General features: G+C 37.7%; 2 protein-coding genes across 2 annotated transcripts; one reads left to right on the top strand and one right to left on the bottom strand.

Annotated features, from left to right (window-relative positions):
* Positions 1-2,436: 2,436 nt before the first annotated feature.
* On the top strand, positions 2,437-3,539 carry LOC121994727 (F-box protein FBW2-like; the record flags this gene model as incomplete). The annotated part of the gene is made up of 2 exons (XM_042548666.1): positions 2,437-2,799; positions 3,392-3,539. Coding segments are annotated over exons 1-2 (456 nt in total), but the record flags the coding sequence as incomplete, so codon positions are not given.
* Positions 3,540-9,819: 6,280 nt separating this feature from the next.
* LOC121994728 (putative leucine-rich repeat-containing protein DDB_G0290503) lies at positions 9,820-12,317 on the bottom strand. Its single transcript, XM_042548667.1, has 5 exons — positions 12,314-12,317; positions 11,414-12,113; positions 10,261-10,514; positions 9,882-10,150; positions 9,820-9,840 (listed from the first exon to the last, which is right to left on the bottom strand). The coding sequence occupies exons 1-5, from the start codon at positions 12,315-12,317 to the stop codon at positions 9,820-9,822; spliced, it is 1,248 nt and encodes a 415-aa protein (XP_042404601.1).
* Positions 12,318-12,625: the final 308 nt, after the last annotated feature.

Raw genomic sequence — 12,625 nt, forward strand, 5'->3', positions numbered from 1 at the left:
CGGATTACACTTAATCCAATGAGTGAGTTCATTTGAGTCTAACTCAATGATTAATCCAAAAAGCCTAATTATCTCATGATTGGCTCTTAGGACTAATTACTAACAATAGCCCAACATTCAGCTCTATATAACATAGCAGGTCTAACTGTGGTTTTATAAAATTTACCTTTAAGTTTAAGAGGTACTTTACAGTCACATAAAACATTCGACGCTCCCCTCCATTTCACCCATCCTGCTTGTATTCTATGTAAGACATCTCTCTCAATCCCTTCATCATTTTGCAAAAATGATTATAAATATTTAAATCTCTCGGTTCCGGGCAACTCGTCCTCTTTTATCTTAACAATTATTTCATTACTTCTAATATTTCTAAACTTAAATTTCATATATTCTGTCTTTAATCTACTAAGCTTAAAACTTTTCCCATCTAGTGCTTCCCTCTAAGATTCTAGTTTAGCATTTACTCCTTCATGTGTCTCATCTACTAAAATAATATCATCTACAAACAACATGCACCACGGTACTGTGTCTTGAATATACGCAGTGAGTTCGTCCATAATTAGTGTAAAAAGATAGAGACTTAGAGCTGATCCTTGATATAACCCTATCTTTATTGGAAATACTCCAGTTACTCCGACTGAAGTCTTTACTCTGGTCGTTACATCCTCATACATATCCTTAATTAGTTCAATATATGTTACGCTAACACCTCTCTTTTCTAACCACTACAAGAAAAACCCTCATAGACATCGGTGGAACAACAACAGTTTTAAGCAAAAACCGATGTCTTTGAATATTTTACACCGATTTTTCCAAAAACCGATGTCTATGAGCGCAGATTTTCGCTCATAGACATCGATTTTTTAGCCGATGTCTATGAGCGCCTTTTTTTTTTGTTAATAGATACCGGTTTTAACAGCGGTTTTTAAAACTCGGTGTTAATGAACCAAAAAAAATAATTTAATTTTTCCACCAGCCAAAATTTACAACACTTCACAAAGTTCCCTCCAAACCTAAACTAATATTGCGCCGCTTCTCTCAGTCTAAACCTAAACCTAAACCTCCTGACCATCTCTCTTAGCCTCATCTCCCTCTTCCCCTTACTGCATCTCTTCCCCTTCTTGGATCTTGGATCGATGAGGAAGATCAAAACCACCTGCTTCTTCTCCACGCTCGCCGGCACGATCTGGCCGGGCCAGTCCGGCGGCTCCGGCCTCACCGGCACCCACGGGGGCTCCGTTGAAGGCTCTTGCTTGCTCAACGACGGCGGCGAGCTCGTGTTGAGGCAAAAGGAAGCAGAGAACAGGGATGCGTCTCCTCCACATTATCCTCCTCCGCCCGACCATCATCGACATCGCCAGAAGGGAAGCACTCGGTCCTGGCGCCGAAGGCGCGGCGGCGTAAAAAGTCATGTCCAAGCGGCTGCCTTCCTCTGCCTCCCCCAACCTCCATCGACCGAGTCCGCAGTAGCCTGGCCGATTCGCCAGCCCCAAGGAACGTGCAACCCACGATGCCCTTCCGCTTCCCGGACCCAACGGTGGAGACAACGGCAGCGAAGACGGCGGCCTGCGACGGCGTCGTGGAGGCGGACCACGTCCCAGTGACCTGAACACCCATCTCCTCTCGACGTCTCCTCCGCCTCTATGCTTTCAATGAAGTCAAACCTTACCTTTTCGTGACTGAAAACGTAGGCCTCCTCTCACCCTACCCGCCCATGGAAAGTGTTCATCAAGAACAATACTAAAACCGGACACTATCGCACGGTCTGGCACCAAGGAGATCTGGTGAACAATTTGGGCACTATCGCACGGTCTGGCACCAAGGAAAAATCTGTAGCGAGGCAAGAGCAGCAGCCCCATGCGCTTCCTTCACCGAAAGGAGTGAGCTTTGGTCGTGGATGCCTTCCTATCTCTGTCCTCAACCCTACTTGTGAAAAAGATCATCTTTGGCTGATCTCGCGCCTGGTGAGTTGTATTGGTAGTTCCTGGATAATTAATGGGTAACTGCTGGGTCAGAGGGAAGACATCCGTCTACGGAGTGTCATCCAGTTCGAAGTCAGGTGGGTCTCCTCTTTTTTAACTCCAGTGATTTGGTTGTCTCTGAGAGTTGATTTTTTGTTTCTTATACTTATTTTTTAGTAGCTAAAGCTATGATATTTGGCACTTCATTTAACTCTGAGGAGCTCAATTCGACCTAAACTCTTTGCTTTCCCCGCCGTTAATAGGGCGGTTCCCTTCCTTGGTCGCCCGAGATTCCACTACGGAGGTGTTACTTGTTAGGGTTCCATTTCAATGTCTCCGTGGATCTGTTAGTTGATTTCTTCATTTGTCTTATTTGTTTATAATTTTCCTGGATTTTTGTTTCTGGCTCCTAATTTCCTGTGAATCTACCTTCATCTCATTTTGCAAACTCCTGGATTTTTTCATTTCGCCGGTTGATATGGTTGCTCGAACAGGAATGTAGGTTGATTCCTCTCGGCGGCGGCGACGACATGGCTGAAGGGAGTGATGCGAGGGCGTGGGAGGAGCTGATCCCCGATGCCCTGGGCCTCATCTTCCGCAACCTCCCTCTCCAAGAGATCCTCACCGTTATTCCTAGGGTCTGCAAATCGTGGTCGCGGGTAGTGTTGGGCCCCTACTGCTGGCAGGAAATCGACATCGACGAGTGGAGCCAGCACTGCAAGCCAGAGCAACTCGATAAAATGCTTCACATGCTCATAGATCGCAGCTGTGGCTCCTTCCGCAGGCTCAGTGTTTCCGGCCTCCATACTGAGTCCATGTTCACCTTAATTGCAGACCAGTATGTAGATCTCATCTCATCTCATTCAAGCTGATTAATACCCTTGAATTTAATAGCTTGCATCTGCTTAATGCATGGAGATAGCTTCGTTAAATGATGACTTAATTAGTATGCCTGTCGCTATCACTCTCAATTATACAAATTGTTGATAAACAAACCAAGCTCGTGGTACAAAATGACAAAAGTTCTCATGAAGTTGTGCTTTATCTGGTCGCCTTCGTTTTGGAAATTTCATCTTTTTAATGAAGGTCTATTTTAGATTTGTCTTTGCCAACTACATACATCATGGTACCTTCCTGTAGGAGTAACAACTAGAGGTGCAAAGGATAATCCACTTTTTATGCTTCCCTCATACTGATTTTTTTTTTTAAGTTTGTTGATAAATTCCTCTCGCCAATTACCACACTGTAACTTACCATTCTAGATGACATCTCTCTGGTAAATTTGTTCTTTGTTTGTTTGGAGGATAACACATTCATTCCTTGTTAGTAGGTCAATTTGAGTTTGGTGAGAACTTAGTCCTCTAAAAGATTTGGGTGAACTTTTGTTTCGATGACTGATCGTCACTATTGTTGTTCTTCTATCTGTCTAGTGCTGGTTCCCTTCAGAGGTTGGAGCTTCCAAGAAGTGAAATGAACGATGCCATTGTCAAACTTGTTGCACCAAGATTGTGCAATTTGACTTACTTGGATGTCAGCTACTGCTCAAAGATAGGTGCTTGTGCGATCGAAGCGTTTGGATCTCTCTCTTTCCGATCCCGATCACTACGCCCTCATCGCTTCCGATTCCTTCGTCAAGGTAAAAGCATCGCACTCTCGGTTCCGGTTCCTGCTTTAATCTCTTTTAGTCTTGATTTTGATCATTTACTTGCATTGAAATCATTAAACTATTCGTGAATTATCGATCTGCTGTAGTAATGCTAGTGAACTTGATGAAGGACTTGTTTTTATGAGGTCTTGTTAAGTGATGAAACCTTGTACATTGCTTTAAATACAAGCAGTTGGTTGATTATCCAATTAGTGCCCTGTAATTTGTATACGGTTCATTAGTACCACAATGATTATGCGAGCATAAAAATGAAACAATAACATATTTTCCAACTTGTCCAGTAATTTTTCATTCTTTAATTTGTTGGATACAAGTTCAATTGTTAATTAACTTCCATAATAGGGGAACAAATGGCCATCTTTTGGATTTGCAACTCTGTTTAACGTCAGCTATCATATTACTAAACTTTCATTCTGATAATGCCAAGGCGCAAAACTTCCAGATTGCTAGTTTTTTGTTTTCTCTCTATATATTTTTTTCATGGATCATGAGTTACCTTGGACTTTTGTTATCAATAAACTCTTGCAATCTCCTCAAATACTCCTTATTATGTTGTTATGTATGTAGAAATATGAGCGGACAACAGGAGAACGTTGCAGCTCCAAAGTTGAATGAAAGGATATTGTCGTCATTGTCCAAGAGATCAGTGGCTGACCATCCTTGGCATGATCTTGAAACAGGTAATCGAAAACGAAAGAAACAGTTCCACTAATATTTACACATCTATTAATTTGATTTGTCTCAGTATTTGTTTTTGAACATGAATTTGTCTCCAGGTAAAGAGGCCCCTTTGTGTTCAATGTGGTAAGTGTACTTTTTTCCTTGTAACTGATAAAATGTACAAAATAAAGTATCAGAAGTGATATTGTTTTTTACAAATGCAAACTAATTTTGAGTAAATCATCTTTTTGCTCGTTTATCAAATTAGATTGCCTCCCAAAAGGATGCAAGGGTTAGATTTGAACCTGTTATTCATAGATCTATCACTATATGATGTGGTTGAGATAATTGATGAATGTTTATCTTTTTAAGCATTCCAATTAGTCATCTTGTTACCTGGTGCTCTTATTGCATTTTCAACTATGATCTTTGGTCTTGGTTTACTAATATATTATTTATGTGTTTTTATAGTTTACAAATCTCAAGTACTCCAGAGTTAAAATTGATGAAGTGCGGTTCGAGTGGGCTGAATGCATGCTAGATTACATTTGAAGTGCGGTTCTACCTTGATGTGTTAAAAGAATGTTTTACCTTGTTTTTGATATCTATTAGCTAGCTTTTGATGTAAAAAGAATATTTGAGTATTTTATGGATACTATTGTAAGAAGATTATTTATATAATTTGTGAATATTTGTGTATTTTATGGATATTGTTGAATGAAGAATATTTGTATAATTTGTGAATATTTGTGTATTTTTTTTTATTATTGTCGGCTTTTCATTGTTTCGGAAATCAAATTTGTGCTGTTAAAAAATATACATATTACATCGGTTTTCCACCGCTGTAAAATCGGTCATTTACCGCTGCCAAAACTGGTGTTATTAACATACAATATTACATCGGTTTTACACCGTTGATGAAACAGTGTCGTTAAGTGATACTACACCGGTTAATAACCGATTCGAAGACCGGTGTCATTAAGTGATACTACACCGGTTTTAACTCGATGTCTAAAATGGCAGACTTTTAACATCGGCTTCATAGACATCGGTCGAAAATGAAATAGACACCGGTGGAAAACCGATGTCTATGAGGATTTTTGTTGTAGTGAACATTCTCCATATAATTTTTCTTGGGACTTTATCATAAGCTTTTTCTAAATCAATGAATATCATGTGTAGATCTTGTTTTTGCTCCCGATATTTTTCAATTAATTGCCTAAGAAGGTGTATAGCTTCTATTGTTGACCTTTCAGGCATGAACCCAAATTGATATTTTGTCACTGCGGTCTTCTTTCTTAATCTTTTTTCTATTACTTTTTCTCAAAGTTTCATAGTATGACTCATTAGTTTAATACCCCTATAGTTTGCATAATTTTGTATATCTCCCTTGTTCTTATATAAGGGAACTAGAGTACTTATCCTTCATTGATCAGACATTTTTTTTTCGTTTTCAATATCATGTTAAATAATTTTGTAAGTCATTCAATACCTTGTTTCCCTTAGTACTTCCATACCCCTATCGAAATATCATCTGGTCCAACAGCTTTTCCATTGTGCATCTCATTTAAAGTTTGTTTACTTCTGAAATTTGAATTCTACAATAAAAATTAAAATTTCTATACTCATTTGACCTACTTAAATTACCTAAGTTAAGTTGGTCATCTAAACCTTCATTAAAAAGCTGATGAAAATACCTCTTCCACCGCTCTTTTATTTCTCCATCGTTTACTAATACCCTATTATATTCATCTTTAATACATTTTATTTGGCTAAGATCTCTTGTTTTCCTTTTTCTCACTTTAGCTATTCTATAAATGTTTCTTTCTCCTTCTTTGGTATCCAATTTTTGATATAACCGTTCAAAAGTTTTATTTTTTTGCTTCACTCAATACTTTCTTAGCTTCTTTCTTGGCTATTGTATATTTTTTTAAGTTTTTTTCATTCTTACAAATATATAATTCCTTATAAGTTATTCGTTTTTCCTTCACTTTCTCTTGTACTTTCTCATTCCACCACCAAGATTCTTTACTTAGTGGTGCATGTTCCTTTGACTCACCGAGTACACTTTTAGCTACTATTTTCAACTTTGATACCATCTTATCCCATGTTGTATTAGAGTTATCGTATATTTCACCTAATGCTTGTACTTCTACCTTCTCCTTAAATATATTTTGCTTCCCATTCTTTAACTTCCACCACTTAATTCTAGGAATTGTATATATTTTCTTTCTTTTGATACTATGTTTGAGGCGTATATCCAACACTACTACTCTATGTTGGGTAGTTAAGCTTTCTCCAGGGATAACTTTGCAATCTTTACAAATTTTTCTATCCTTCTTCCTAACCATAAGAAAGTCAATTTGTGATTTATTATTCCCACTTTTGAATGTGACTAAGTGTTTTTCTCTTTTCTTAAGAAATGTATTAGTTAATATAAGGTCATATGCTATCGCAAAATCTAATATAGTTTTCCCTTCCTCATTCCTCGTTCCAAACTCATAACTCCCATGTACTCTCTCATATTCCTCATTTTTCACTCCGGTATGTCCATTTAGATCACCTCCTATTAAAATCATTTCATTTGATGGAATATTTTGTAATATTTCATCTAAGTCCTCCCAAAATATTGATTTAGTAGCTTCATCTAATTCTACTTGTGGTGCATATACACTAATTATGTTTATAGTTTCTTTCGCCACTATTATCTTAAGGGCTATAATTCTATCCCCCTTTCTAACTACTCCTACAACTTCATCCTTTAACAAAATATCAACAATAATACCCTCTCCATTTCTTGCTTTACTCTTTCCAGTGTACCATAACTTAAAACCCGAGTTCTCTATCATCTTTGCCTTTTCGTCTGTCTATTTTGTCTCTTATACACACAAAATACTAAATCTTCTCCTAATCATCATATCTACTATCTCCATTGATTTACCAGTGAGAGTTCCTATGTTCCATGTTCCAAATCTTATATTATTAGTTTTCTTATCATATTCGTTCTTATCCAACCTATGGTGTGAGAACTCTTGCCTATTTAACACTACACTCAAGTTCTCATGGAGATGTAGCGGTCCTTGCTGAAACGTTACAGTCGGACCCTGTCATGCAAACTCTTGCATATTTAGCACTACACCCGAGTTCTGGAGATGTAGCAGTCCTTGTCGAGACGTTATAGTCGGACCCTGCAAAGCGTTCCTTTCGGGGAACAACCTAGTATTATCATAATAGTTTAATTGATTCATTCATTGAATATTTGCCATAGTTTGACGCCGGCTGGTAACCTAACGCAACCCTCCTCCTTTATCCGGTTTTGGAACCAGCCATGACCGGTCGTCACGGGCGGAGTTAAGTAAATCATGTTAACCGAGAAAGGATATTGAAGTATGATTCAAATCAAAGTTTGAATTACCATTTGCAAGTCTCACTAATGCCCCCAACTCTTCCACCTGAAGTTGCTTTAATGGATTGTTAATGAAAAGAGCAATTCATAACAAATGCAAATTCGATTGATAAACCCTCTTGAACTGTTAGCCAATATCTTGTTGCGAATAATTCAAACAACTATAGGAGAGAGAGGAATTTGGGTGTTATAGAGATGGGTTTTTTCCCCCTTTTAGGTCCATTATTGTGAGAAAGAAAAGAGTAATGGTTTGAGATGAGGAGGAAAAAACACCAAATTGTTGAAATAAAGCCACACTTGGAGAAGGTGAGGTTGGGAGATCCTGTCGTGTATGCTTGATTGATGGAACCTCAAAGGTATTGAACAAAAGGTTATACCTGAGTTCTTTGGCTGCAACTGGAGGGGAGAAGCACCTCCAGCTTCAGGATATAAAGTATATGCAGAGAAAAAGAAATGCAAAAGGGAAAAGCATGGCAGAGGGACAGGTTTTAGCGAGTAAGCTTCAGGGCTTATAGAACCAAAAGGAACAATCGCTAAAAATTGTTTAGCAGTGTTGCAACAAGTAGACTCGTATTGGCTTTGGGAAGGAGGTTGTTAGGTTGAGTAACTATAAACATCAAATAAAAACTAGGATAACAGGTATGCCAATCAATTAACAATCAGGAATAGCTACCTATGATTGTCCCAGGGAAAAGTCAAGGCTTCTCTCAGTGTGTCGATCCCCACAATAAGACACACATTTGATCACTATGTTAACATCTTCTGCTATAGAGACAACTAATAATAAATAAAATAGCCACCACATGAGTGATAAAAAGAAATTCAATACTTACATTCGGTTCTTTCTTTAAATGAGACTAGCAAGCAATGCATGAAGCACAACCCAATATAATAGAACTCCGATTCGTAATGTAGGTTGCCGCATTAGTAGCCGGTGACACCCTGGTAAATTTGAAAGAAGGATGGTTATTGCCAAAAGGAGTTGAGATATTACACATCAAAATTGATCAACATAATTGAGACATCTTCCTTGAGGTTTTTTGTAGTATCATTCTTATATTAATCTAAAAACTTAATCAACATCATACTTTGTGCTGATTATATATTTGTAAGATATTCAAAGGGAACCAAGTAGGTTCCAAGACAATCAATATAGTCTATATGGTAATAAATAAATAAATATTTTATTATATATTTTTGAAATTAAAATAAATAAAAATATATATCAAATTAATAAGATAATTTTATTAGGCTTTGATTAAGTTTAGGTTATCTTATTATAGCTAAGAGTTGATTAAAATTACTAACCGAAGTTTTTCACCCTAGGTCCATGCGCGTGCCTCGCCGCGACTCGCAGAGGTCGCAACAGCCTCACTGTAACCCACGACGCCAGTGGTGCTTGGAGGTTGACAGAACGGTAAATTTCGTCCATTTCGCTTGGCACGCAACAAAATTTTAAACTATAATTTTATTCTTCTAGAAAATACTTTTCCTAAGAAAGGAAACAAAATAAGAAAATAATTAAGTTCCAAACTCACTGTTGGTATAATGATGCCTTAAATTTGCAAGTATTGTAAGCTCAAAGAAGGATGAACATTTCCAAAGATGACCATTTCCTATATTGAAGAGCTTCCTTACATGTCATGTTTATTCATACTAGGCGTCTTGATGATTGTTAACGGTTTTACAAAAAAAGATATGAATAAGGCAATGTTTATTCTAATAAACAAATAACAAGGAAAAAATGGAAATGAACTCAAGAAACTCAAAAACCCGAACCTTAGTTCACCTTCAATCTTAAGAGAAGTGGGTTCATGTGCAGCATTATATATATATATTAAAATCATCCGCGTTTTCACCAAGCCTACTTGCGGTAACAACAGAGAAAAAATAGGCTCAACCTACTTTTCAGAAAATGACAAGTTTCATGAGGCAACAAACAAACCTGGGAATCAACCACGAAGAAACATAAAACAAGTAAGATATCACAAAGTTGTGTCAAAAATATTTTATTTTAATTACCTCATGAAGTGGATTATCAGCTGGAAAATTAACAGGGGATTTGAAATCTTTTCAATAAATTCAGAACAGAAAACCAACTAAAAGCCTCAACATGACTTAGGAGGTCAAAATCCTTCATAAACCAACTAGTAAGAAGACCAGAAAATTCAGAACAGTTATTCATCACCTGGCCAATGCCAGACCTTAATTCAGCAAGATTTTCAATCTGTTTGCCTCTTTCCTCAGAATAAAGCAAATTAATTTCCTCAAGATGGCGAAAAGCATATGCTCTAGCAAACTCAGCAGCATCTTTCTGTTTATATGCTTCAAAAAGTGCAGCTTCTGCTTTCCCAAGTTCCTCCTGCAGGATATCAGTCCTTTCTTGAACTTCATTCAACTCAGCTAGTAGCAGCTCAGCTGTTCGTTTGGATTTCTTTGCTTCTTGTTCTGCAGATGCTGAATGCAATTCAAGATTCAGTTTCCAATTTCTTCCAACTTTTGAGCAGCATCAATTCTAGCATTTTCTTTCCCAATATCAATGCCATCCAAAGCCTTCGATAATTTACTTAATGTCTGGTTCTTGTTAGCCAAATGCTGTACAGTCTCTTTAAACTGATTTTCTAATATTTCTTTTTCTGATTCTAATGCTTCTACTTGCCGGTTCCTCTCAGAATTCAAATGTGTTATCATAATATTCATTTTCTCAATTTCTTCCTTCAGGCCATCTCTTTGCTGCACAAGTCCTTTTCCTTTCCTGACAGCAATATTTAGTTTCTCTCTGATAGAAGCAGACTTTTCCTCCTCCTGAGTAAGGTGCTCCCTTAACGCATTCTTTAGTTGCAAATCACATCTAACTGTGATGACAACAACTTGTTCTTTTCAATTTCAGTGGCCATCTCTTCCTTCAATGATTCCTGCTGTCTACCTATTATTGGATACAATTATCCCTATTAGGTGGACTTATTTGTAAGTTGTACACGTGAATACTATCCGAACTCTTTAAAGTGATCTAACTTATGTCCAGTGAATTTCGGGTAATTGGATGTGGATTTCATATGTGTAGAACCTTTAGTCTCGCATCTATTATCATCTATATGCTGATAATAGATGTTCAGTATATATGGACTTATAGTCTCACATCTATTATTATTGATGGACTGATAATAGATGTCCACTATATATAGGGTTGGTCCCAAGAGCTTAGGAGGATCTTGATATAACTTTTGGTTCCCCATTGACCTAAAAACTTTTCGGCGTCGTCATCCCCTAAGTCCCTTGGAAGACCTACCTTTTCTTTCCGCTGCTTCTTCTTCCACAGGATCTTCTGGACGACGCTAAAGGACAAATATATGACTCTTCAATCAGGTTCTTTGTCATTATGTTTATGTATTATTAGTTTCTTATGTCATGTTCTTAATCAGACCATGGTTGTTGTGCGCAGTCGGTGGTTAAACCTTCTGGCAGTCCGGACTCTGATATTACTTGTAGGATCGAAAAGAATTTAGATATCTCCATAATTTGCATGATATTGTCCACTTTGGGTCTAAGCCCTCATGGTTTTGCTCTTGGGCTCTCCCCAAAAGGCTTCATGCCAATGGAGATATCTTTTCTCTTTATAAACACATGATCTTTCCCATGTATTTTACAATATGAAACTATATTTATAATCTTGCAAACCCAACACTTATCGCCTCTATTTCCCCACTCAAAAATAGGCACCTCTCCATAAATTCATTTTTTTCATCTGTCAACAAATTCAGATTAGAGATGGCATTGTCAAATTCTATTCTCATGCTGCTTAACTCCTGTGCTATGTTATGTGGAACATCTCCTAATTCACTGTTACTCGTGGAAATTTGGTTTGCAGCACAAACAAGCTCCACAGCATCTTTAGGCACAGATCCCGTAGAATCTTCAGGCATAGACTTCTCTGCAACAAGGTTTATGTATCTATCAACAAGTATTTTCAGTAGTAGTTCCAACCTCTTGATTGCACTACCATCAGAAGGAACTGCAGGATGATCAGATTCCTGGATTGCATTATTTACCAAATCAAGCAGTCTCCCAATTTCATTTTCCATGTCTTGGAATTGCAGGTTCTCTTGCACATTCTCAGTCAACTTTTCCTGAAGGTTATTTATTTCTCTTTGAAAATTATCTCTGTTAACATCTTGTTGAGCAATTTTCTCTGAAAGCTCATGATATTCAAAGTTTAGCCTGTTCAGTTTTTCAGAAAGAATATCTTTTTCAGATTTAATAATTACAATCTCTGCAGTGCCTTCTAATAACTTTTTGTATGACTCTTCTAGATTGACGGTGAGAGTGTTTGAAGAAGCTTCAAGATCCCTGATCTTCGATCTCAATGCATTGCTTTCCTGCTGTAACTCAGCAATTATGTTTTCAATGATTCTCGTAAAATCTAAGTCGCATGAATTCTGAATGCAGTGGAACTGTCATTGTTCTTCGTGTAGAGCTCGTCGATCCAATAATCCTGCAAAAGAAGAAGAAGGAGAAGAAGGTTGGCCTTCCGGAGGAGTTAGGGTTGACGGCGCCGAATTCTCTTCGTCAATAGGGAATAAAGAGATGTCTCAAGATTATCCTAATCCTTTGGGGACCAACCCATTATATAGTGCACGTCTATTATCAACCCATAGATGATAATAGTATTATATATTTGAGAGCATGAAACAGAAACGAAATAAACTATAATCACTCACAGTGATCTCCGGAAGAAATCACAGAAGGAGACGCTGGTCGACGAAGATGCTGCCGCTGTCGGAAGGACAATCACGGGTAATCGGAAAGTCCTTCAAAATTCACGAGCCAAATCCCAGATGTTCTGCTTTGCTTCTCTGATCACCACCAAACCTTCTGCTACGTTCTCTCTGATTCATTCTCTTCTCATGGCTTGGACACACCTTTTATAAGAAG

Source organism: Zingiber officinale, chromosome 6A (genome assembly GCF_018446385.1).
Source record: "Zingiber officinale cultivar Zhangliang chromosome 6A, Zo_v1.1, whole genome shotgun sequence".
Classification (NCBI taxonomy): Eukaryota; Viridiplantae; Streptophyta; class Magnoliopsida; order Zingiberales; family Zingiberaceae; genus Zingiber; species Zingiber officinale.

What these genes read in the sequence shown, in the direction of transcription:
- LOC121994728 (XM_042548667.1), bottom strand. An exon ending in AAAAATGAATTTATGGAGAG is followed by an intron (nt 10,515 to 11,413) that starts GTGCCTATTTTT and finishes GAATGCGTTAAG; the next exon opens with GGAGCACCTTACTCAGGAGG. An exon ending in TAAGGTCTGGCATTGGCCAG is followed by an intron (nt 9,841 to 9,881) that starts GTGATGAATAAC and finishes TCTTCTTACTAG; the next exon opens with TTGGTTTATGAAGGATTTTG.